We start from the raw sequence: 26,943 nt of genomic DNA, 5'->3' as shown, positions 1-26,943 counted from the left end.
GTCTCCATTAGGTATCCTTACAAAAATGGTGGGCTTTTTATTAACATCAGGACAAATTGTTACCTTAGATTTAATACAAACCAAGTCCTTGGCCTTGAACCTCCCTCTTGATCGCAGTTCTACACTTTTATTTATCGAAGCAGAGGAGCAGAAATGGGGAAGGAAAGAGTTTGCGTCCCTTGTTAAAAGGAGGACTACTATTTCTGATGTACTATTTCTTCTTGGGAATATTAGAGGGAGATACAAGATGTTCTCCTTCCTTTCTATCCCTGATATTCCTCTTCATGAAAAAGAGAAGAAGCTATTAGTCACAATGTTGAAAGTTGGAGTAAATGGTATTTCTTGACTCTTGCAATTGAGGGGCGGTAGTTTTCTTCTCTTCACATATTTATTAGGTTTGCTTCTAAGTTTATTTCTACATCTTCTGCTTTATTTTTCTTCTTTGATGAAATTGGGCTACTGTTCAATTTCTTAAGTTTTCTGGATATACGAAGCAGCTGTCATATACATATGGTACTACTCCGTAGGCCAGGGGCAGGCAACCTTGGCTCTTTTATGACTTGCGGACTTCAACTCCCAGAATTCCTGAGCCAGCCTGAAGTCCACGAGTCATAAAAGAGCCAAGGTTGCCTAACCCTGCCCTAGGCGATACAAGGTATGCCATGAAGAGCCTCACTACACCCCAGAAAAGATTCCTATGTTTTTGTCTGAAATTAAAAATATTTCTGTCAACGCAAGAGACAAGTGCAAAGGTAAAACCACTTATCTGTGTGTCTAGAAAAACCATTCTTCTAAAACAATAACGAGGCATTATAATGCAAACCCAGCTGTAGATTTGCAATATACTTATCCCTTCTGCTCGGTTAATGTCATTCCTGAGAATAATGAGAGTCAAACATTGCATATGATCAAGTGTTTTAACGGGGAAAGAAAGGAAAATGAACAAGACAAATGAGTAAGAAATGCAACGAACACAGAAGGAACAGGAGCCCTTGAATTTTATACTGGGTTCTCTCTCAATGTGGGGAATATGAACTAAAGCATTAAGCCAATACAGGTAGTCCTTGACTTGCAACAGTTCATTTAGTGACCATTCAAAGTTACAATGGCACTGAAAAAAAGGGACTTATGACTATTTTTCACGCTTACAACCGTTGCATCCCCATGGTCATGTGATCAAAATTCAGATGCTTCAGATCTGATTCGTGACCGTTTGCAGAGTCCCAAGGTCATGTGATCACCTTTTGCCAAGTGAAATCAGTGAGGAACCCATATTCACTTAACAACCCTATTACTAACTCATCAACTGCAGTGATTCCCTTAACAACTGTGGCAAGAAAGATCATAAAATGGGGCAAAACTCACTTAACAAATGCCTTACTTAACAACAGAAATGTTGAGCTCAATTGTGGTTGTAAGTTGAAGACTACCTGTAGCATCATGAGAGAAATAGGCAAGCATTCTATAAATGTGTTCCAAGTGAGAAAAAACCCCCCAGCATATTTCAAGAATTTCCTTATGAAAGTTAAAGGACTGAAATAACCATCTGTTTATCTTAAACAATTTCCCATAGCTTGTTAAAGTTTGATTCTGAAATTTCTACTGCCGTTATTTATTCCATCTTAATTTTACAAAGTTGGAATCATCAATATTCCAAAGTTCTGAAACAACCTGACATATAAAACCAAGGTAGAATTTGGTTTGGACTCAGTTACGGAGCAGGCCTTTCCCTAATATTATGAGGCAACGTGGTTTTGAAAACTTGACCTTCAGGTTGGTGAACCGAGGAGCAAAGAAAATGTATCCTGCCTCCAAATTGAGTTTTTCTCTTATCATCTCAATCTCAATCTCCTATACAAAATGCCCAGTCCTAGAAGCAATTATTATTCAGTTAGCAATAATTCTGTTCTCACATCCATCAATGCAGTTATTTAAAAAAGGAAATGCTATATGTCACTGCCTTGCCAGCAGTACAGAGAAAAATGACATTATATGAAAAAGAGGTTTTGGTCATGTTGTATTCTACTTGATCATCCCACTTCTATCTTATTGTAGTCCTTTGTTTGAAGCAGATCCATCTAAATGTTTGATTTGTCTCTTAAGCATCAGCCCCTGACAAGGAACATGAAAACTGGACTTGTCAGGAAAACAGAATCTCAGAGCTTTATAGTATCTTTGAGAACCTCCCAAAAAAGGAATTATAACTGGAAGCATTAGCCGAGATGAAAGTCAAGTCTATACCAGCAACTCTTGTGGTAAAATGAAAGTTGGTTAGGTTCTGTTATCAAAAGCTGCTGCTTTAGTAAAGAATTATGGGATGTTGAGACACAGAGAATTCCAAGAGATTTTTGAGACACAGAGAATTCCAAGAGATTTTTAACACTGCACCTTTGAAATAAGGCTGTCACCCATTTCTGAGAAGGACAGGAGCTCCTTTTTTAGTACGCAAATCTTTAGTTGGAAATAATCCTCACTCTGCTAAAGATAAAAAAATGACAGACAACCTGAAATTTGGATGGGTAAGAACTACATCGCCTAAGAAGTGGCTATCTGTTCCAGAACAAGTAGTTTTCAACTTATAACCATAATTGGGACAGGAATTTTGACCACTAGGCAATGCAGTCATTAAGCAAGTCATCATGTGACCGGACCCGATTTCGAAACCATTTTATATGGTGGTCATTAAGCAAACCCAGCTTCTCCAATTGACTTTGCTTGATAGAAGTGGCTTGGAAGGTTGTAAATGATGATTACTTGATCACAAGATGCTATCGCTATCATAAACGCAAGCCGATTTTCCAAGCACCCAAATTGTGATCGCATGGCCCTGGCCATGGTGTGGTGGTTGTAATTTTGAGGATAGGACGTATGTCATTTTTCCAAGCCCGCTGTAACTTTGAACCATCGTTAAACAAACCATCGTAAGTCAAGGACTACCTGTGTTGAACTTGAATTGAAAAAACAAAACTGAAGCTTGCAACTTCTTCTCAATTTGTTAAGAGGATCAATTGATGTTGGCAAAAAAGATTTTGAAAAATATTGTCAATATCATTTTTTTAATGAATGTGGTTCCTATTAAGGTTTCTCCCTGTTAATTTGTCCCCAGATTTGAGCAAGGCTTCAACATGTGCGTGAATCAATATCCTATCCCAGTGATGGTGAACCTTTTAGAGACCGAATGCCCAAAAACTGGCCCCGCCCCTGCTCCATCCCTTGCCCCGCCCCCAATCCACCTCCCATCCCCTGCCCCGCCTACCCGCAGGGCCACTCACCGCCTCCAGGGCTCGCCGCAGATTGCTCAGGCAGCCCAGCTGCGCTATGGCGGCCACGCCCTCTGCCAACACCCTGCAGGATCAACTGTGCACGATGGGGTGTGCGGGCAGAGTCTATGCTGCCTGGCTGCCATGTCCTTGGCTGCGCTGCTTCACGTGAGCCATGCTCAGGGGCGACTCTCCTTCACGGAGGCTGCTGGAGAGGAGGGGGTCGCGGGGGGAGGCGAGGCTGGGGCAACGGCACGTGTGCCCATAGAGGGGGCTCCGAGTGCCACCTCTGGCACCCGTGCCATAGGTTCACCACCACTGTCCTATCCTAAGCTCTCAAAGAGGAAGTGGCAGAGGGACCATGATTCTCTCAACTGCTAAGTGATTTGAGTCCCTTGCTGAGTTTTCATCTGAGACAAGATTTGCATTCACAGCCTAGACTGGCCAATTCTGCTCAACATCTCTGCTTAAAAGAAAAGATCTTGTTCACGCATCTTTGAAACCTCAGTATGCCAGCATAACCCCTCTGCACACCCACTGACGCTATCTGATCTTGTTATTCTGCATTCCTAAAATAGAACTTGAATGTCCAATTGTTAAGACTTGTTATGATTTGTTCCAATGTAGCAACAGGTGATACCCAGGGCTCCTCATAACACAGGATTTATTAGCATACTCTCCCCAGAGAAAGTTCTGATGTCTGCAAATCTGCGAGAGCAGCATCTCTCTAGGTAAAGCAGGACCATTGCAGGAGCTGGAATCCTAATCTTAGGTGTTGCTGCTAGCACCACTGAAAACAAGGCCTGATCAGACAGCAGATATTTAGGAAGGATCAACAGTGGGCCTTTTAGCACAAAGCTCGGTGCAATACTTCTCATGTTGTTAGTCCTTTTTAAAAAGACTTTTTTTTTTAAAGCAGCAATTGTGAAGTCTTTTATCCAGTCTGGACATTTAAATCTTTATGATACTGTTCTAATTTGGACCCTTCCCTCCCCCGTTGCCTTTTTTTAGGCCTCCATGCTAAATCTAACTGTACAACAATGTCACAGTGATATTAGACTACAGCTCCTGTGGAGAGGGAAAAAAGGACAGCACTTGTAAATCAGAATTAAAAGAAAATGGCTTGATTGATACTAGCTTTACCCCTGGGCTTGAAGGCATAAATATCAAAATAAAAGTAAGAGTAAAGACAAAAGGGCTGAAGTGCAGCCTCAGCCCACCCATGGACTGAGAAATCAATAATGGAAATACATTATGCTCTGAAAGTACACAATGAAATTGAGCTAATTGAGGTGGAATCTGAGAAAGTTCGTGGCTGTTCCACTGTTTTTTTGCCAAGAGTCTCCATATGCAAGGTCTCATTTCCCCACACTTTGCTACTGGCCTAAAAATGTGCATCATCACCCTCTATTAAATCCGAATGCCATCCAACTCTCTGGTACTCTGCGGCTCACAACAAACAAAGCCATTAATGTAAAAATTACTGCTCTAAGAATATGGCATTACAAAAAATGAAATTCTTTGACAATGGAATAGAGAGATTTCTGTACTGATCTGACATTCAAAGGGCAGGCAACACACTTCTGGTGACAGTCTTATAATAATAGAAGGCTGAATCCACCCAACAATTACCTGAGGAGATAATAGCTGGAGTACTAGATATTTCCCACTGTGGCCATAAAAAGTATTTTTAAACGGGATTCACCAGAAAAGGCATTTCAAGGTATTTCAGTTCCTCTCTTTCTCAATGCCTGCCTAGCTGCCTAAAAACACTTCTACTTGTGCATCTGTGGCTGGTGCTCCAACCCTTTTCCACAGAGTTACACCAGGGAATCAAATGAGAGAAGAACTGGAATTAACCTCCTTTGTAGCAAAGAACATTGTTGGAAGCACAAGTGTCTTTTTTCCTGCAGGCATTGTTGCCATCGCTTTCTCCTATGTGTATTTCTCTCACAGTCCTCTACTATCTTCCAATAGAAACGACACGGCGTTGCTATAACGACACACTCAACCTCTTTACCTTGCAAACCGCCCCTTTGGGATCCTTGTTGTTTTAGCGCACAAATGGCTCCTGTAATCACTGTAAAACAGATGCAGCAACAGATGTGCTACTATCCCCTGTCTGATAGGCAGAGCAGCATTTTTTGCAGAACTTTGCTGTCCTGCAAATCCCCCCCCCATTCATTTGACAGCTTCCGTTTACCTTCAAAGGCTGAGACGAAAGGCACTAAAGGTAGTAAGACTGAAGGATAGCTGGATCCCTACTGCAATTAGAGGATGCAAGGCTTTGGGGCCAGTGACCAAGCACTGCTGCCTTTGGATAGCCCCAGAGAGTTGCCCTGAAATAGAAAGGATGAAATCTCAACCTAATATATCAATTCCCCCCAACGCTTAAGAGCCAACAGCTAAGTTCTCTAGAAAACGGTAGCTATAAACCAGTCAGGGGACAGATGACTGCTTTTGGAATGGGAAATCTATATCTTCAAGAGGTGACTGAACTACAATTCCCATGAGCCCAAGACAGCCTGGCTAATAGCAAGGGATCCTGAGAGATAAGATGAATGGGAAGGTTTACAGTTCATCCATTGCTGCTTTAAGACAGAGGAACAGCACAGAAGCCCATCTTTATAGTGTTCCACACAGCTCTACAATTTCCTCCCCATTTGTTGGACTGCATTTGGACTTTAGAGACTGCTCAAGAGCACCCTCTGCTGTAGGACAGATCATCTTCCAGGCCACCGGATTATGGATTATGCTGGGTTCAGTGCTAATGTAAAACCACAGAAAGATTCCGAACTCTGTAAGCAAAAACTGGCACAATTCAGCATAAATGGCCACGCTGTTTCCAAGAAGAAATACTCAACAGCTTAAGGAAACTTGCAACAGGAACAGACTGTTATTGTCAGTTTGACAATGGGTGGAATTATCTAAAAGAAGCCTTTTCTTCTTGAAAGCTATTTCTTCCAGGCTCAAATGTTCCAGGACTGAATCCACTGCTTGTGTTGAGCCCCATTTGAACAAGGGCAAATAGATTCTGGTATTAGATGCCCAACTCTTCCCTCCTCTATGCAGACCCCTTTCCTGCTTTGCATGTTTCCTGTGCTTTTAACAGCTGCACATCAAGATATCCAACGGATGCAGCTCTCCATATTGTATAAAGGGCAGTAATGAGAAAAACTGCACCTGTCAAGATGTCTGATCTGCAGAAAAGATAATCAACACTACTCAAAGCGATCAATGGAAGAGGTAAGTATGGGCTTCATTCCAAGAGATCAACCCCAATGCTGTTTTTGTGTACGCATAAGCTTTTTAAAAGCTGAAATAACCCAGCTGGCATTTTCCCACTTTCTTTGATCAAACAATGGAAAATAAAATAATTCACATTTCCTGGCTTTCTGCCTTGACAATAGCAATTTTCCTTGGTAGAAGGTGTCTAAAGATGACATAATGAAGGTAATTGGTTGTCTTCTTACCTAAGCGTCTGTCCTAGGCAAATTTGTCTGAGAGGAAATCCTTTAGAATAGAGCTGCCCTTACTGCTGGATAAACATGCACAGGATTGTGGTATGTAAAACAAATCAAGCTTTTGGGAATGCTGTGATTACCCCACATTGCTCTGAGTAATTGCTGAGATTATTCTAGGATTCAACCCATTTCAGACTCCAAAGCTTCCTGGTCTCAATCTAGGTTTTCAAACCCCTTACAGTCTAACAATGATTCTGGGGTGACCAAGACCACTAAAGGAGGCGCTCACAATGGATAAAGACTGTGGCAAGTGGACTTCATCAGCCTTTGAAGTCCTGCGCACAGACTTAGAAACAGGGGGAGCCCACCATAGCAAAGGCTGCCAGGTGCTCAAACTTGATGCAGCACCTGTCGCTCTGAACATGCCAGGAACTGCAACTCCTCCACCCCCTTGCAAAGCCACATGAAAGCACCAGGGTAGGAGTTTTGCTGATTTATGTCCTTCAACACCTGTGATGGTACCAAGCTGCTCAGCAGATCGACTCACAAACATGCATATGCACCCCCACACAAAACAGAGCATCTCTTTGGAAAGGGAAAGAGGGGGAAAAAAGAAAGAAAACATATTTCAAAGATACCCACTTTTTGAAAATATGGAGAGGAATTTCTGCATCTAGTAAAATCGTAAACGTGCCTAGGGCCACACAGATACACAATGCACATTACCCTCAGATTAACAAAAATTATGCAACTATAAAACGACTAGCTGCAGGCAGAGTGAGCATACAAACAGCTTTTCCCATAGTGATCTTCCAAACAGAGAAAAGACATTTAAAGTTCTTTACTCAATTTGGTTTGGGCAGAATCGACATATTCAGCCTGATCAAATAATAAAATATCTTCAGCTATCTAAGAAGTTAAAAATCTGACCTGTCTGTCTTCAAAACATGGCACAATCACCAGGCCTTATGATGAGGCCTCGCATCTGGACACAAGCACTAGAAGTACAATATTACTTTTCTTACCAAGCATCAGATCGCTTCACTTCTTAATATTGCATTTTTTTTCCCTAAAAGAGACTTCACTTTTGCCGGAGTAAAGTGCCCATCCTACACTGACATCACAAATCAATGTCACAGGACAAAAAAATGGCAAAATGCATCCAGTCACTGGTACACATCTGCCAGGGCTCCCATAAGCTCAGATTACAGCAATTTTGTCCTTTAAAATGCAAATGTAGACTTTGAAAACTGCTTTTGGAAACAAGTGCACCATTATAGTTGCCATCAGCCAAGCCCCCAGCCAGGTCCTCTTGCAATTCAAGCTTCAAAGTACAAATACCTCTTTTTAAGGAGAAAAAGCCTGCCTTGTAGGTTTAGTCCAGTGGTTCATGATTTCTGTATCTTAACCAAGGCTTTCAAGTTGTCCCATATTACATAGGAACAGCCAGGCAGATGACATTTAGCAGTTCTAGTAACTCTCTAAGTCTAGCTCTGCAAATCAAAACATGTCTATTTGAAAAATCATGTCGCAGTTCATACAGTTAAAACACGAATAAGCAACAGAAGCCATCGCCGTTCTTTAAAATTCATTCTTCACGGCTAAACTCTTCTCTTGCAAATGGACTTGCACACCCATACTTCACTTAGCAAGCATGTGCTGCTTTTAGAACGGCTCTACTCACTATTTACACTTCCTTTTCATTTTGCAGCGTACCAGATGATAAAATGCAATCACCTATTTCCCTTCCTCGCCCGTCATTCTCGCGCCCCAACTTTTCAACACGCAAGATTCCTTCCGATCCCCGAAACTTCTCTCCTCCCCGTCTTTCCCCAGTTGCACGCCTCTCCCGACCTGATAAAAAGCATCCCTCGTCCTGCAAAACCAGCCAACGGGGAGGGGGGGGGATCCTTCTCGAAAGTCACGAAGCGCGTTTGCACTTTATGAAAAAGTAGACAGGAAGGGGGGATTAACAATAAATCCGCACATACCCAGTGGAGCTGAAAAATCTAGCCGCGGTCTCTTCCACTTTTACATATGAAGGTGTTGGGGAAGCCGGATAGTGTTTAGAAAACCCAAAGTGCATCGGGGAAGCGCCGATTCTCGCTGCCGTCGCCGCTGCCGCGCAGATCAAACCCCAAGATAAGAGCGAGCGAGCGAGCCCGCGCGGGAGCGAGCTGCCTACAGTCTAGACGCCGACTAAGCCACTGGGGCTCACCAGCCCGTGGCCAGGAGATTCTCTTAAGCTCTCTGTGACGCAGAGGCGAAGGGGTGGGCAAAAAAGGAGGGGGGTGATCCTCTGACGCACGGGCCCGGCTGCAGCCTTCGCCATACAAGGCAAAAAGGGGCGGAATGTTCCGGCGCCCTCGGAGCGAGGGGCGGGATCGGAATGTCTGCGCGGGTGACGCACACGGGGTTCCATTGACGCACGCCTTGGAATTGTTTGATCTAAAAATAGAACGAGCTGCCCCCAGCTAAAAATAGAGCCTTTTCCTAAGCTAGGATTGGAAGGGGGGGGGTTAAAAGAGAGGAGGAGGAGGAGAAGGGAAAGAAAAGAGTGTCATAGGAAGAACCAAAAAAGGGGGAGCGCCGGAGCAGAAAGGTTCAAGGAGCGGAAATCAGGGGCCGATCACCAGCGAGGGAGGGCTTGGGGTGCACAAGAGACACGTGGCTTCAGAGCCGTTTTCTCAACTTTTCGCGCAGTAGCTTTACGGCCTCGACCCGGGTCCTTGCACCCCAGCCACGCCTTTATTCGCTCGTTTCCAACGAAGGCAACGCCCCCTCCGCTCCAGTCCACGACCCTTGGAAATCTCAGGGAAAGTTCACGGCGTGGCTCGCTTCTGTGCTCCTTGAGCTTTTCTTTTTTTTCCTTTTCCCGTCCACTCACTTAAAAAAGGAAGTCTGTTCCCTCTTCTGCTGGTGATGAAGGCAACCAGGTTACTCTCAGGTACTCCTGCAAAACTGTGGAGATTTTGAGCAACCGGTGCTTCAGTGGTAGAAGAAAGCTAAAAGGGCTGAGCACAACCGCCTCAGAGATACTGCAAACTCTTGAGAAGAGCTCCAGAGGGAAAGCTGTGAGGAGACGACCTATTTCAGAAATGCAGTCCAGCTATGCCAACCACATTCTCTCCCTTGACTGAACTGGGGTAGCTATAATGGGGCCTTTCTTGGCCATTGTCTCTGCCTCGTTCCCAGAATGGGATCTAAACTTGGTGTGGACTGCTTTCAGAATGATGGAGGAAGGGATACCTTATAGTTTGTGATCCTCCAAAATGTAAGCAGTACAGTAAAATGTGTTTGCCGCTAAGGTGGCAGAAGGTACTTTTAGTTCTGTTGCTAGAAAATACAGTGTTCCTATGTAAATCACCAAGCAAAAGGTGGTTGTGGAAAAGAATCCAATTTTTGTTTTCCTCAGGATCCTCTCCTGAACTTTAAAAAAAAAAAAGTCATGAGAAAAGAGAGTGAATATTGTTAAGGGATAGAGGAAATAAGACAGAGAGAGTACACAGTGTCAACCAGCCTTTTCTAAAACCACCTTACAGTACTAGAACCCGCCTGTGTTTTTCTTTTGTTTCTTTTTTCCCCCCTGCTGGTCCACTGCTGCCAGAGATCTGTCAAAGAAGAAACAAAATAAAACAATTGCAAAATGTCTTTGGGTGATAGAACAAGGAGCTCCCTGTCCAGAAGCACCTTTTGTAGTAAGAAAAACAAACTAAAGTGGAAGTGAGAAAATACAGGCAGGAGGTTGTTAATGGAATTAACCTGACATCTTGACATTGTGTAATGTCTCAAGCAAGACGACAACATCAGAAAAGTCTAGGACAGCGGTTGCGACCCCTTTGGGGGTTGAATGACCCTTTCACAGGGGTCGCCTAAGACCATCAGAAAACACATATTTCCAATGGTCTTAGAAACTGAGACACCGCTCCTCTATCCATCTCCAGATGGCGGGTCCATCCATGCTGGCGCTGAGACCGGGTCCGGTGAGGCTGGGCAGCAAGGTCGGGTGCTGGTGGAGGAGGAGGGGTGGACCGTGTGGAGGAAGGCGCGGGGCAGGAGGGCGGCGAGGAGACAGGCACTGTGGCTCCTGCTGCTGCTGCTGAGGCAGCCGATCACGACGCAGAAGCGCCACAGCATGGAGTGGCGCGGCCAAGGACGGACGGGCGTGCAGGCCGAGGGGGAGGCGTGGCCCTCCGCATGATGAAATCACAGGCGGCGGCGCCTCGCCAGCTCCGCCTCGGCCGGTGCAGGGGGCGGTGCCACGCATGCATGGCGCTCCCGGGCCGAGGCGGTTGCTGGGACATGGCCCGCATGCACCCTTGGCCTGCCCGGCACGCGCTCCAGCCGCAGGAGAGGAGGCGGAGCGTTCGCACCAGAGAGAGAAAAAGAAAAAGTGAGAGAGAGAGAGAGAGAATGAGCGCGAGCAAACCCCGCCCCTCCTCCTGCCCCCGCCCGCAAGGGTCGCGGCATTAGGAAGATTGAGAACCACTGGTCTAGGATGATTCTTTTGATTCTGCTGCCACTAAAAACCAGTAATTTGAAAGGAGAGGATATAGAAACTTGGAAAATTGGTTTGCAGTTTCAACGTTTTACTTAGGTTATTCCTTTTTATTCCATAGCAATAAGCACATAATATAGATCTTTTTAAAAAGCTCTCTGCCATGGAAATAAAATAGTGCTAATAACATCTTCTCTTAAAGGCACAGGGAACAATGCCTAAAAAACAAAAACAAACAGATGAGGTCCATTTAAAAGAACTGCAATCTTGGAATCAGTTTTAGCCAGCCATGCATTGTACGTATTAAATGCAATTTAATAATATTGGGACATTTTCTGATTATTGCCTTCAGAAACTGATATTAAGCAGTCCGTAGACCTGAGGTAATAAATTAAAGTATTTGATAGAAGAAGCTGGCTGAAACCAAACTGATCTGCACCTGGACAGCCTGTGCACTGGAGAGATTGTAATGAACTCACCTGTCGCAGGCTACAAAAGACAGTTTAACACCAATTTAAATCTACAGTTTTGGCCAAGCTAATCCTTCAGGTTCAACATTTGAAAACCTATGTTTTACAGTATGGAACAGTGATGGCGAACCTTTTAGAAACTGAGTGCCCAAACTGCAACTCAAAACCCACTTATGCATTGTCAAATGCTGGGTGGGTGTGGCCCATTGGGTGGGTGTGGCCCATTGGGTGGGCATGGCTGCGGTGATAATGGCAGACTGGGTGGGACTAAAAAGTTCAATCAATCAGTTTCAACTTTGCAAGATTTTTTTTTCCCCACAAGAAGTTGAAATTAACTGATTGAACCTTTTTTTTTTTTTTTTGCACATGGCAGCAGAGGCCTAAAGCGAAAAGATTTTATAAAACCCAGCTGAAGGCCTAGGGCTGGGGCGGTAGCGTGCGTGCCCACAGAGAGGGCTATGAGTGCTGCCTCTGGCACCTGTGCCATAGGTTCGCCACCACTGGTATAGAATAATTTTGGACAAGTGCATGTATATCTTTAGATCAATGTTTCTCAATCTCAACTTTAAGATGTATGGATTTCAACTCCCACAATTCAGTTTAGATAGACAGAGCTGTAATCTAATTAAATAATAATAATAATAGTAGTAATAGTAGTAGTAGTAAAGTTGGAAGGGACCTTGGAGGTCATCTAGTCCAACCCCCTGCTCAGGCAGGAAACCTTTACCATTTCGGACAAATGGCTGTCCCGTCTCTTCTTAAAAACTTCCAGTGTTGGAGCATTCATCGCTTCTGGAGGCAGGTTGTTCCATTGGTTAATTGTTCTGTCAGGAAGTTTCTCCTTAGTTCTAGGTTGCTTTTCTCCTTGATTAGTTTCCACCCGTTGCTTCTTGTCCTGCCTTCAGGCGCTTTGGAAAATAGCTTGACTCCCTCTTCTTTGTGGCAGCCCTTGAGATATTGGAACACTGCTATCATGCACCCCCTTGTCCTTCTCTTCGTTAAACTACAAATACCCAATTCCAGCAGCCGTTCCTTATATGCTTTAGCATAGGTGATTTAGCTTGATGGACTAAATTCACATAAAACTTGTTTTTATAATGCAAATACATTTTGGATGCTTATCTCTTATAGGAAGCTTTTTTCCCCCAAGGTGATATTTGCTACTGCAAGCTTTTATCTGTTCTTTTTTAAAGCTCCTCAAATAGATACAGCTAGCTACAACATTTTAAATATGCCACCATGGGGTGAAAAATCAGTTCCAAGATGGATTATTGGAAAATGATAGATGTTTAAATGATGGCAGTACTAGCCAAGCTATGTAACATATTTCTTTTATTACTTGCTCTCTCCCTCTCAGGGTAAAGCTTGGTGGAAGCCCTCAGTCAAGGGGAAGAAATCAGAGACAGGAATGACTAAGGAATAAAAAAAATTGGAGTCAGTTTCTGTATGTGTTTTTCTGCACCTGTTGCAGGCTTAATAGGATTCTCCCTAGATCTCAGTCATAAATATATTTTTAAGATGCATTTCACTGTTCCTCTCGAGTATTCCCAAGAGATTTTCTTCTCTATGTATCTGAATGTTTTCCTCACTCTAGTTTCTTTTCTCTTCCTTGAGCTAATTTTCCAAATAGTTTAAGATTTCTACCAGATTCAGGCTTTGAAACATTTTAAAGACTTCCATCCACCATTGGGTCTTCTATTCTCAGAGAAGGCAACCAGACCAGGACAGCAAACAGAAAAGACATCACCCATTAAATGTGTGAAAAATCAAAAGATAACTGAAAATTTAAGGTATCATAAAGTGAACACCACAGATGCAGTATATCTTCAAAAGGCAAAAATCCTAAAAGTAGAAACTGATTTGTAAATGGAGATAATTGCAACTTTCAGCCTGCCATGTGGAACTGCACAGGAGTGAAGAATATTGCAAGAATGTTATCATTCTCTATTATGACAGATCCCCCTCTTCCCCTGCAGCAGACCCCACCTTCCCCACCATCCTGGCATCATGCTCCCTCCCCACCTATCTTTTAATTCATATTACTGCATTTTTAAATTTAATTTTTACTGTTTTATTTACTATGTTTTACATTTTTATATTTTATGTTCTACAAGAAAGCCCCATGGTAGGATGGGAGGCAAATAAATTTAATAAATAAATAAATAGCATACAGGGTTATTAATATGATAATAGACCCAATGTTGCACATCAAAGAAGCATATATTCCTCCTAGTTATATCCTAGAAATTTCTCAAAACATCAAGAATTACAGTCTTCCTTTCCCTACACAAACTATGAAAAAACAATTATTATGCAACACTGGAAGAATAAATCTATATTTGACTTGCAGCAATGGATATGTGTTATTTAATAGTGTTTCAATTAGTTTTCTTTTTCAACAAAAAGAAAAGGAAGATGTCTTTTTAAGGAATCTGGCCAATTATGGAGAGAAGTTGTTTTATTTACAACATACCTCCCTACTTTCTCTTCCTTTACTTTTCATTTATATTATACTGTTCATAAAAGTTTATTATTTGTTCTATTATTGGATAGATTTTTTTTTAAAATCAACTCTGAGGAAACCCCATGCCCAAATAATGCATGAAGCAATATTGGCTTTTTTCTCTCTAGGGATGCTAATTGCTGGGAAATGAGTACTTAGAAAAAATAGCTGCTGTTAAGCATAAGAAGAACAAATAAGCTTGTTATAAAAAAGTTCTTACAAACCAGTGTGATGTAATGGTTTAAGGCAACAGGCTACAAACTAAGCAGTTTGGAGTTCTAGTTCTGCTTTAGGCACAAAACTCAGTAACCTTGGGGCAAGCAGTCTCTCAGCTCTAAAACAAAACAACCGCCAAGCTATTTATTTATTTGTATTTATTATTTATTTATATCCTCGCCCTTATTTTATTTTTACAAATTACTCAAGGCGCAAACATCCAGCACACATCACTGCTCTTATTTTCCCCACAGCAACAACAAGAACCGTGTGAAGTGGGTTGGGCTGAGAGTGAGTGACCGGTTCAAAAGCCTGACTAGAATTCACGGTCTCCCACTTCTAGCCTGGTGCTTTAACCAGTAGACCAAACTGCGTCTTCCTTCATTTTCACTTCTGAAAATGTTGCTGAGGAAGCTGTAGGCAATTGCCTGGGGTCAAAACTGACTTGAAGGGACAATTTCCTTCTCTGAGAGGCAGTTTGGAGTAGGGGTTAAAAGCATCAGGACAGAAACCAGGACACCAGGACCTCTGCCTTAGGCATGAAGTCATCTAGGTGACTTTGAGCACCTAGGTAGCAGTCTCAGTCCCAGGTAGCAGGCAAAGACAACCGCTTCCAAAAATGTTGCCAAGAAAGTGGCAGTGAGTTGTCCAGGCCGCCACCAGGAGTCAAGGCTGACCTGAAGAGACAGACAACAAAAAAGGTCTTGCTGAATAGCATTGTCTTTTTGAATAAGTATGCTGAGAAAGACGTTGGAAAGAGGTCTGGTGGAAAGGAAACTTGAGCTTACTGGTTCAGCAGTTAGATGCAAAAGTCTCTTTGCAAAGTTTAGTTCAATCCCTAAAAAAAAGTTTGCTCGCTTCTGTAGACAGGAGTCTAGCCTCAGTCTAGCCTCTTTCATTCCCTCTCTCCCCCCCCTCCCAAATTCTCCTGCTGGTGATACTGTTGTCTCCAAACGGAATTATGTGGGCCAAGCATAAAAGACACCGATAACTCAGCAGCTGGAAAGATTGATGGCTTTTCCTATTGTTAAAAATATTTTTGGCCTAAACAACCTCTGAGTTTGCTTAAAGGCCTCACATTTGTAAAACCGACTGCGTAATGAGATGCGTTTTTAAGGCAATGTTTGAGTCAAAGACCTGGCGAGAATCCCAGAGCAACTGCTCTGAAGAAGAATGTAGCCATCTTTCCAACATTTCTCAAAGGCTGGGTTGTGTTAAGGGCAAACCTGAACATTTCAGGAATGTGGAACTGAGGATGTCCTGTGGAGGATTTAATTTTTTCTTTTTAAAGAGTCAGGTTGGTAAATAGGTTAACAGAGGATTCATGTTTGTAGCATAAGCTGTTCAGAAGAGCCCAGATATCTGCCTGTTTCTTACACCAACTACCAGCCAACTTTTTAGTCATGGGGTCGTGATGGGTCGAACACGACTTCGCAATTAACAACAACAACAACAAAATTGCATTCTGATACGGGCTTGTATGTTCAGAATAATGTCAAATGCTTTGAATTATATTTAACTATTTTGGGAAAAACAAACCATAGTTGGGTGGTTTAAGCCACAAAATCACGGCCTGTAAATCACAATGGCTGGGTTTGTTTATTTTGCTAAGAGAAAACCAAAGAAATCTTATTTTGTCTCATGGTGATTGCAAATTCAGGGACAGTATACTACCTAATGATCGTGGAGCCAAAGCCCTCCTAATGATGAATTCATAGAATATCAACTGGAAAGACTGATTTAGGCCATAAATCCAACACTTTCCGCAATGCAGAGAGTCTCAATATTCCATCTCAGAACATCCTCCCTCACTCCTTGTATAATCCTGAACTTGTTAATGATGACAATTTGTGTTGACTGGTGAATGACAGAATTTAGATGTGGATTCACTATCTAGCTCTTTGATTTGTATTATGAGTCAAAATGGAGTCAATATGCCCTCCCGTTGTTCTGGAAAAAGAGCCCCTTGGAAGAAAGCCAAGCCTGAAGGAAAACAAAAAGCCACAAAACTTCCTGCATATTCACCTGGTCTCCAAACGGTGATGGTGGTTCGGATTCCAGAAGAGAAAGAAGAATAGCCTCATAAAAGGCAAAAATCAAATTTGGGAGACCCCCAAAGGGGTAAATGTCATGGCATACCTTCAGATGGCTTCAGTGGGAAATTCCACTGAGGTAAATAAGCAGGCTTGAAGGTGAACAGCCTGTGGCTTCCAGCCTCAGCAAAGTCTGCGGGGGAGGCGAGGACTTCTTTAGGTGCATGGAAATGTGGCTTGCCACTCAGAGGCGGCAGGGGAAACCCACTTAGATCTCCAGGCCCAGATACCTCCTTTCTTCCCTTCAGTTCAAAGTAATTGACAGAACTGTCAATATGTACCTAAGCCCTGGGGTTCCATTCCTGACCAACGTGCTGGAATGAAATGGAAAATCTTGTGTTAAAGCAGCACAAGACAAGTAGATGCACAATGAAAGGTGCAATCTGAATGCAGATCTATAGCCAGCAAGCCAACCGAGCTGCTGGTTAAAATATTTAATTGGGCCCTTGGCCCAATTTTACAGGGTCCTAGAGCTGACTTCAAAAACCCTTGACAAGATATCCGTTCAAACCTCTGATGAAAGATAGGCTTTTTTTTCTCTGATCTTGAAAGAGACAGAAAAAACGGGATATGAGAAGAGAATATAAAATAAAATGCAGCAGGTGAGTGGCCCTTACTCATTGGGCTGGTTTCTAGGTTTGCACAATATATTGAACTACAACCAGGGTTAAGTCATCAAAACAGGGTAAGCATATTGTTTGAGCCCACCTAATAAGAGAAAGGAAGAACAGAAAAGAAAGATGGTCGGAATGAAAGTCTGGGTCTTGCGATCTGCTTTTGGCTCTACCTGGCCCATTCAATTTGCCTACAAATTACTCTGATGGGAATGTGGTTCCTCACTACAAAGACAGATGAACTAAGAAAATATGTTTAGCAAAGGCAAACCAACAGAACCTGCAGCAGGTAATTGCAGCCCAGAATGCTGATTCAATTCTACTTTCCCATCTGAGATTTCCCTCCCAAACACACAAACTATTGAATGGCCACCAAATTTGCTCCATTCTCACGTTTATTCGACATGCTCCTTTTTCTCCCTATTTAGGCATCTCTCTTTCTCCTTGTCTGTATCTGCTTCTACAGACTTTGGGGATGATACATTTTGTGCTGTTCTAGCTGTATATTGCTTGGTGGGCAAACTATATACACAGTGCCTTTTGCAACCATTTAAGAGAATATTGGAAAGAAAGGGATAAGTTTTCGTAGCAATGGCAACAGTGCTGTGGAAAAACAGAAGGCTTTGAAAGCTATCTGACAATGTGTGTGTTAAAACTAAAGCCAACTGCAGTTCTGCTCAAGCAACAGAGCTATTGCTTTACCAGCCAGCAACACGGATGGAGCAGGTGGCAAGTCCCGAGAGACTGTGCTTTAACATCCCTGGCAGCCTCCGGGGCTGCCAATCATATCAAAATCATGTACCCCTCAAACAAAAACCCAGATCTGCAAAATATTCTGGCACAAATTGGATCTAAAGGAAAGAGGGTGTGCAAGTACTCACAGTACATTTGCAAGACAACCCTCAGTTTCAGAGTGTTCTCAAGCCATATTTTGGAACGGGCTGGCGGAGAAGGTAATAAACATCATTGAATTGCCAAGAGCTTTTGGGACAGAGACCAACAAAGTCCCTGCCTTACCATGCATCTTGCTGGGTTTTGTTGAAAAGGACTTCTGAACAAGACACAATGTTTAGCAGCAAGCTAAACATTGGCTTATCAACCACCTGAAAGGATCCAGAAGTGGCATTTGAAAAATAGTATCAACCCAGTGCTTAATTAAGAGAGTGAATTTAAATGTCGGGCAACTAGATTCTTGGACGCATTGTTGGTTAAGGTCTATTTTCTTTCCTTCTAGATCTGCAATGTTAGTAGGCTAATAGGAGGCCTCCAGCCTTTCATTCCACCCCGCTCCTGAGAGACTAGGGAGGCACCATTACAAATGATTCCAAGGATTGCCATAAGGCAGTGTTTCCCAAACTTGACAATTTTAAGGCATGAAATGCCTTAAATTTGTCAAGTTTAAATTCTGGGAGTTGAAGTCCACATGCCTTAAAATTGTCAAGTTTGGGAAACACGGCCATAAGGGACAGTTACTACCAGAAGACACATGCAATGGGGGAGTGCAACTTTCGATCTGGCCCTGACTAAAACTGTGGGAGAAGAGGGGTTCCAACTGTCAAGACTGCAGACTGCATCTTTCACATGCCCTGCTCCTTTTTGTCATGTTTTGGCATTCACTGGATAGATGTGCTCAGTTCACCCAGGCTTTGTTTACTTCTGAGTGACTGAGACAGACAGTGGTAGAGTTAAATTACACAAAAGCAATTTTTTTTCCTAAGAAAGAAGGGTGACCCAGACAGTATTCTTCAAAGGCAGATGTTCTTCCTACTAGTCCTATTGCTGATTGTATCTGGCTCAATTTAGACACAGCCTGGTGTAAGTTGAATTCGGAGTGTCAGACAGTTGACCCCAGCCCCACTCATGCCAACAGTCCAGGTGCAGACCAGATTAGCTAGAAGACAAAGTCCTTCTCACTTTCATTCTGGAGTGGAATGTGCCAAGGTGCTTGGAGTTCCTAGCTGGGATTATGGAGACTGATATTCTATCTAGACAGTAACAAATATTTCCAGGGAAGAAAGTCCTTCTCAGAAAATGCATAGCTCACTTGATTGATGTACTGCAAAGTGAATAACTGTTTAAAAAGTAACATATCAAATAAACAAATTTCTTTTTGCAAAGTAGGGTTTTCATCTAGGATTCATTTCTTCCAGGAGAAAAAAAAAACAGGGTATAGGATGCTCCTCTTCAAAAAAAAATTTTGGGGGTAAAAAGTTTAGTTTTGTAACAAGTTTGTGAGATAGGTTAAGATGGCAGATAGAAAACAAGTAGCCTGGCTTCGCTGGGGAAGTTTCGTATTTTAGTAAGAACTTGAATCTGGATTTTTCTTATCCTAGTCCAGTACTAAGAAAAAATAACTCCCAATTTCACCTTTCTACTGGGGAGAGGAGAATGTGGAGTCATAGACTGCAACTTTTTCTCCAGCACTGGAGATGGAGAATCCACCAATGGGTTTAGACTGTATTCCTGCCCAATCAGATCAAGTCAGCCAAAGTTGCCACACCCGTCCTGGACCATAGAGATCCCAGTCTTGACTTGATCTCGCCCAGGACAGACGTGCAAGTATGGCTCTTAGGCAGGTACAGTTTCCATTGGTGGATTTTCCTTTCCCCAGTTTACTGAGAGTGCTGTATTTAGCACAGAATCTAGCCTACCATTGGTTAAATTTCTCATCTCTTTTACATTCAGGAACTTGGAATTTGTTTTCTACCCATTGTGCTACTCTATGACTTGCTTTAATCAGAGTTTGCTAATAATAGGAACCTTGAACCAGGAGATCCAAATGCTTGCCTTCATCTAAATCCTATCTTTCTACATCGGGGAGGGCTTAAGGGACAAAGTGTCTAAAGGCACTGATTTCAGTCTTTAGAACACATGAAATAGCCTCTTTGGAAAGCTGCCCTCAAATATCATGCAAAGCTTGGTGAACCTTGGGCTGATAAAAGATTTAGACTTTCATACAAGATGGTCATGCTACTCTTTCCCAAGTTCTTTGGAAGAAGGACAGATACTTATTTAATAAAATTAATAAGTGCTTGGGGAGCAGCATAAAATAGTTGGATCTCATATTTTAGGGTGTTTTTTCTATCTCCAAAAAGGTCTGTGTCACTTCCATCTGGGTCCCAACAATAATGTTAGCATGAAGCCTAGACTTGCTCTTTAGCTTCAACCTCTCCATAGGAAAAGCTTCTGGGCAGTGCCTAATGTCCTAAAAGAAAGTGAGTCTTAAATTTTCCAGTTCCACTGACTCAAATTCTGACCATATTTCTCCAGAAGGCAAGCATCTTCTCATGCTAGTCTTCACTTTAAAAAGAAGAAGCCCCTTAAAACTTTTGGGTCTTACCCTGAAGAAGGGGAGAGAGATGCTTCTTTCTAATTCTACCAAAAGACAAATAGAGAGGTCTTTCCCTATCTTGACACCTGGCCCCAGAGGACTCCTGATTGTTTCAATAGTTTGGTCACTCTGGACAATGTTCAGCTGAAGCCCATGCATCCTGAACTCCTGCCACAACCATTTTTATTGGCAAAAAAACAATACAATAGTAGAGCATCTTTCTTGGCCGAAGTTATTAGCCATAGGACAATGTGTACTGGCAAATCAGCGGAGAACTGAATTGGAAGGATCCTTCCAAGAAAAGCAACAGGGGTAAGAGAAAGAAACCAGCTCTGCAAGAAAGGCATTTTTGTTTTGAGAATATAACTATCTTTTGTTGCCGAATCAGTTCATTTAAATGTCAAGTCCTTCTGTTTGAACAATTCCATTGTTCCTTTTTACATGGTGCCTTTCACAAGCATTGGACTGCAATTCCCATCATGTTCATTAAAAGTCCAACACCTCTGGAAGGCATCAAAACTGTGTATTGATTTGTGGAATACTCCTTGTTTCAACTCTGGGTTAAAACTGGTTCTTCTGCTCAGAATGAATGAATGCTTAAATGAATTCATCTATCCCAATAATATCATGCTGCTTATTTAAATGTGATCGTGTCTCCTACTGTTTTCTAGGCTACATCTTTCATTAGTTGCAGAGATTTCAGCTCTTTTCTATCTGCCAACGTCAGATGTTTTATTCAAATGAGGGCTTTCTTGTGGCATTCCACAGGCAGAATTTCACAATTTAGTGTGCTCCCTCCTCTATTTTCTCAAAATTCTGCCTTTTGCCTTTTTTCATATCCAGGAAAAGAAAGAACAACAGTGCCATGTCCTTTGATTGGTAGTGACAAAAGCTCTCCATCTGGAAGCACAAGTGACTTAGAATCAAGCCAACCCCCCCACAGAAAACTGAATAAAATCATGTTGTTTTTCTTTTCTTAAAATGTGACATGCCATTTCAAATAAAAACTTAAGCCCAATGGCTAGGAAAAATATTTTGAGTTTGGCCAGAACGTTGTAGCTACAGTTATTTCCAAGGGTTTTCCCTTCTGGAAAGAATGTCTAGTATGTCCTCTTCAGCCTTTCTGCCCAAAACAGAAGAGTCTGTGGATGAAACATGTTCGTCTTGGAAGAAGAGCTTCCTTTGAGCAACTTAAAAGCTGTTTTTTGCCCCCTACTCTGTCCCCCTTTTATTAACATAAGCCTGCAGGTGCAGTGAACACCTTGGGCACCAGCCATCTGGCTGCCTGCCAGCCACAGTGGAAGACTAATGCCTGCAGCTGGTTTCAATCTACAGAGGCTGGGAACTGCTAGTGGAGGTTTGGCAGCCAACATGCTACGCGCACGCATGTTTGTGTTTCAGAGCAAGCCAAGCCCACAGGGGCGTCAGACAAAGTGTGAGGGGTGCCCCACCCCTACTGAACGTCAGCAGCTGGACAAGCAAGCACTCCGTGACAGCAGCTCTTGAAAGTAGATGCCAGGGCTGTATATAGGCCAGGTAGGGAATCCATCTGAAATCAAGAAACTTCCCTTGTTAGCCTCTAAAACCACATATTTCCAGTTAATGCTGAGAAGGGAATCCCAGAGGCCAAGTATGGCCAATTCTAAAATAAAATAAGGTAAAAATACATTTCAATGCACCAAAAGAAATGCTGGCCATGTTTTCACTATTTTAATTCCCTAATAAAAAGAGGTTCTTTTTGCCAGCAGTGAAGGGAGCGCTCCAGTAAACTAAGTGATTTACATGTGGTTTTGGACTGGAAAAGCACCACTTGTCTATCACTTATGTTAGTCTGTTTTTAAAGCCTGGAGTGTAGATACAATCCTATAAGGATCAGAAATCAGCTTATGGAAATTGGCACTGAGGGGATCTGATCAGTTATGACATCCAAATCTCTACATACCATTTAACAAGCAGGCTCCTCTTAATGATTTTTGTTGTTAATTAGAGCAAAGTAGGATGGGTGCATACGGGTACATTTCTGCTGTTGAAAATAAATATCCATGGCTTGAAGAGACCTTCAAGAAAAGCACACCTCCCTACCCTTCCATCCTTGCCTTCCGTGAAATAGTTATCATATATCTAAAAAAAAAAAAGATATCTACTGATAAACACATCCAAACATTTAATCTCAAATGGCAAGGGTAAAAAAAAAAAGCAGCAGCTGTAATCTACCTTATTCTTTATCCTTTGTGCTAAGTTATAATGTAAATAATAGTTTATGGCTTAGCACTATGTATGAGTCAGACCTATGACAATCAACAAACAATTAAAACAAACTATGACTAGAGCTAGCTGCATTAACCTGGGCCAGTCACTTTCTCTCAGCCCTAGGAAGAAGGAAATGACAAACCACTTTTGAAAAACCTTGCCCAGAAAACTGCATGGACTTGTTCAGTCAGTATCTGAGAATCGGACATGATTGAACGGAAGAAAAAAAATGGCTAGAGAAATCTGTGAATTTAGTTTAAGGATCCATCTACAACCCCATAATTTCTTAGCATTCTGAAGTCTATATTCTGAATGCATAATTCTCACTTAATAATTTCCAGCAAGATTAATAAAGCAGAGCGACAGAATTTGGATTATTTGTTACTTCAGTCAGTGCATACAAAACAACTAAAATGCTTAATATTGTAGAACTAATACGTTCAAAAAGCATTTCCCAGGAAGTAGCCCTGGTAAGATACTAAAAGCTTACTGCTCAGTTCTAATTTCAGCATTAACTATTTCACTAGACCAGTGGTTCTCAACCTTTCTAATGCCGTGACCCCATAATACAGTTCCCCATGTTGTGGTGACCCCCAAGTGGGTGTGGCCACCAATAAGAGGGAGTAGGACAGCTAGGGAAAAGGAAAAAAATGGCGGACAGCGTGGTTTGGCGACCCCCGTGAAATGGTCATTCGACCCCAAATGGGGTCCCGACCCACAGGTTGAGAACCACTGCACTAGACAGTGCTCACATAGCTTCAGGCTTGGTTTCATAGCCACAAGGATTATGGATTCCATGTTTTAATCATTAAAGAAAAGCATATAATCACACCAAAAGAGGAGGCTCACATTAAGCTTACCTCGGATGACTGCAGGAACATTTAACACACCCAGCCTGACTGACATCTCAAGCATACTGTTCACTAGATGGATGGCATGGTGTAAAAAAAAAAAAAAACCTGTAGTGGTCAGAACAATTACATAAAAAGGGATTCTGGCCTTTTGAAGCATTGCCAAGATCATCAACCAGAGCCACGTGGCAATCGGAACTGCTATTCCAGCAAGAGAAACAGGTTGCACACTAGAAACATATCTAGCTTGTCAATCAACTACACTCTCCCCCCCCCCAGCACCACACATACACACACACACTCCCACACACATCAGTGACATTTAAAAATTACAAGCCTAAGCCCACACATGTGGACTCTGTCCAACTGAATTCAGCAGGACTTCCTTCCAAGTAAATATTCTTAATTTAATAGCCAATTAATTGGTTTAATCAAGGAGTGAATTCCATGGAACAAAACTAGCTTTACATCCAAACAGAGGGCAAGGAGGGCAGTAAAGCTATTTTAAGGAAGTGTTTTACTTTACTGCCCTCACCAAGCACATGGTTCTCTGAAGTATTTAGAATGTATCACAACCTGATTCTCGATGGTCTAACACAAAGTGTGCTTCTGTAATAAGTCCATGATGTATAAACCAAGAATTTGATTGAGGGACACACCCCAAGGACCAAATAAATCAATTTACTAGTTAACTCGGTTCATACAAGTAGCCCCCAACAGAGGCTTACAAGTCTCTCTGTATGAACTCAACCCAAGATATGTTGGGTGCTTAAAAGATGCCCAACCATATTTAATCCCAAGAAACTGATTTCTAGGAAAGGGGAGAAATGAAACCTCCCCCTTTCTGAACAGCAGAATAATTTTTGAGCAATCTTCTTCCAAGATCAGATGAAGTCCGGGTGCTGCAGACTTCAAAGGAAAAGGAAATGGACACTTGAAGTCTGTAGCGGAGCATTTTTTTTAGAAATTAGACCACAACCCATGGGCTTCCACGTGCATCATTCAATGAAAGCATTCAGCCAGAACATATTATCTTATCAAGTCCCAGGGATGCAGTGACACCAAAGCTTCCAAATCCTAATGCCGCAACCGGGCAGGTAGGCACTGCATTGGTGAATGTTGTTCTAACCCCTAATAACCCCAAAGAACAAAGATGATCTGTAAAGATCCAGCCAGGTGCCCTTCTAAGTATTAAGGTGCAGAAACTCCAGCAGATGTTTTCCTCACAATTCCCAAAAATAATAAATGCACCCATAAAATGTCTGTGGAGATTCTCCGTCATCCAGGTGGTCCTTGACTTACAACAGTTCATTTAGTGACCGTTCAAAGTTATAACAGCACTGAAAAAAGTGAGTTATGACCATTTTTCACAGTTACGGTCTTTGAAGCATCCCCAAAGTCACGTGATCAAAGTTCAGATGCTTGGCAACTGGTTCCCAAGGTCACGTGATCCCCTTTTGCAACCTTCTGACAAGCAAGGTCAATGGGGAAGCCAGATTCACTTTACAATAAGTTAATAAGTTACTAACTTATCAACTGCAGTGATTCACTTAACAACCGTGGCAAGGAAGGTCTCGTAAAATGGAGCAAGACTCACTTAACCGATTTCTCACTTAGCAACAGAAATTTTGAGCTCAAGTGGTCGTACGTCAAGGACTGCCTGTAGTTGTCTCAAAAGTGCTTTTTTAAAAAATATATTTTATTGCTTTTTACAATAATAATCTTTAGCGTGTTGTCTGGGTTCATATATTTAAAAAACAATCAATAATAATTTCTATAGTTCCATAATCAATATATTAATATGTTGCTTTGATCTTCTCTTCTTCCAGTAGTGTTCTCCTCTTGTCAACATTAAACAAATATAGTTCTTGATATTTTCGATACATACAAAGTTGGATATAAACATTTTCCTTGTGTTTGTACAAAGAACAGTAACATCAGCATATAACATCTATTCTGATCAGCATATGTTTCAATTGTATTTATAAAAGTCATCTTGTTAAGTCACTATATGTCCTGTTTTCAAGATTCCTATTTAAGCTTAATTTCCCCTCTGTATTCAAACCATTCTTATCAGTCATAATTTTCTTAAAGTTAATTACCTTTAAATATCCAAACTTTTCATTCAGATACACCATCCCAATATTTTTACATCTCTTATATTATAAAAAAAATCCTATACCATTTGTATATCTTGTCCCTCTTACCATAGGGCCCCTTTATATTCCATAATTTATCTATTCTTTTAATCATATTCAAACAAGTGTTTAATCAATGCTGAAACGAATGCAATGCTGTGACAGATTCAAATGACCATGGTATCAAATCATGATGAGATCAAAAGTGCTTTTTTCAAAAGGCAACTGGACACATTTTGGATCGAGAGGATCATTGGTTTGAAAGAGGTGTAAAAGAGGCCATTTATGTTAACACTGAGCACCCCTCTCGCAACAGAGGCGGAGGGATAAGACACCACCTTTCTCCAGTCTACAACGCAACTGTAAAGTGTCAAGAAAATTCCACAACCAATTTCACCCTGAAGACAAAAAGAGCAACCCCCATAGAGAGCACCAAGGGGACCACAACTCAACCTCAACTGTTTAGTGCCTGGTCCTCCCCGCCTCTGTCCCCCTTTCCCCCCTCCCCCGCCATCGCAACCGATGAAGTTTTTGGGACGAGAAACGAAACGTTTTGTTCTTCTTTCTCAAAATGGGGAGGGGGAAACGCAGTCCAGTTGCCTTTTGGAAAAAAAGCACTTTTGAGCAGCCCTAAAAGCAGTCCAGTCCTTGCAAGAATTCCTCAGCTCCAGGGCAATTGTCATCCACGCCAACCCACCCAGGAGCGTCCGGGATCTAAGAACGGGGAGAGACGAGGCCGCTCCCTGCTTGCTTCTCGTCAAAAAAAAAAAAACAAAAAACCAAAACCACCCTTTGCATTTTAAAAACCTTCCCTCGAGGGCGAGGTGCAAACTTCACCAAGCTAAGTTCCCGCGCCCCGAAGTTTTTTTTTTTTTTTTTTTAAGGCGGAGGAAATCCGGATGAGCTGTGACAGACGGCTGGCTGGCGGGGTTTAAGCGGCTGACCGCGCCGGGAGGGCTTGAGGCGGTGGGCCATCGCCCGGGCGCGCGCCCTTGCTCACCTGCTGCACGCGCTTCTCCATCGCCGTTCCCGCAGCTTCGGCTCTCGGCGCCCTCGCCGGGGAAAGCGGCCCGGAAGCGGGCTCCGGGGCCCCGACCTCCCCAGGCATGGTGAGCCGGTCCAGCCAGTCGGTCGTCCTGCTCGCCCACTTCCGCGCCGAAGAACAACAATCCCCCGCAAGGCGCTCAGCCCGGCTGCTCTCCCCACCCGCCCGCGGCTTTATTTTCTGCAAACTCCGCCCTTCAGTCCCGGCCAG

At 42.5% G+C, this 26,943-nt stretch overlaps 1 protein-coding gene and 1 long non-coding RNA gene across 5 annotated transcripts in view; one reads left to right on the top strand and one right to left on the bottom strand.

The window, feature by feature from the left end:
* Positions 1-26,853, bottom strand: part of NR4A1 (nuclear receptor subfamily 4 group A member 1) — a 46,032-nt gene extending 19,179 nt beyond the window's left edge. Inside the window, exon 1 of one of the 4 annotated variants that reach the window (XM_039337325.1) lies at positions 26,689-26,853. Coding sequence is in view for 2 of the 4 variants with exons in the window: in XM_039337323.1 (XP_039193257.1) it covers positions 23,560-23,722 (163 nt within the window). In the remaining 2 variants the exon portion in view is untranslated. Of the gene's footprint in view, positions 1-8,715; positions 8,921-23,559; positions 23,805-26,688 lie in introns of those variants that run through there. The other 3 variants (XM_039337323.1, XM_039337321.1, XM_039337324.1) reach the window with 3 other exon arrangements.
* Positions 9,811-13,130, top strand: LOC120305454. Its single transcript, XR_005556047.1, has 2 exons — positions 9,811-9,998; positions 13,050-13,130. It is a non-coding gene; the product is annotated as an uncharacterized LOC120305454 (long non-coding RNA).
* Positions 26,854-26,943: the final 90 nt, after the last annotated feature.

This window comes from Crotalus tigris, unplaced genomic scaffold (assembly GCF_016545835.1).
Source record: "Crotalus tigris isolate CLP2741 ecotype Arizona unplaced genomic scaffold, ASM1654583v1 scf7180000017674.1595824, whole genome shotgun sequence".
In the NCBI taxonomy this organism is placed as follows: Eukaryota; Metazoa; Chordata; class Lepidosauria; order Squamata; family Viperidae; genus Crotalus; species Crotalus tigris.
The sequence above is the reverse complement of the archived record's forward strand: the minus strand, read 5'-3'. Positions and strand labels throughout refer to the sequence as shown.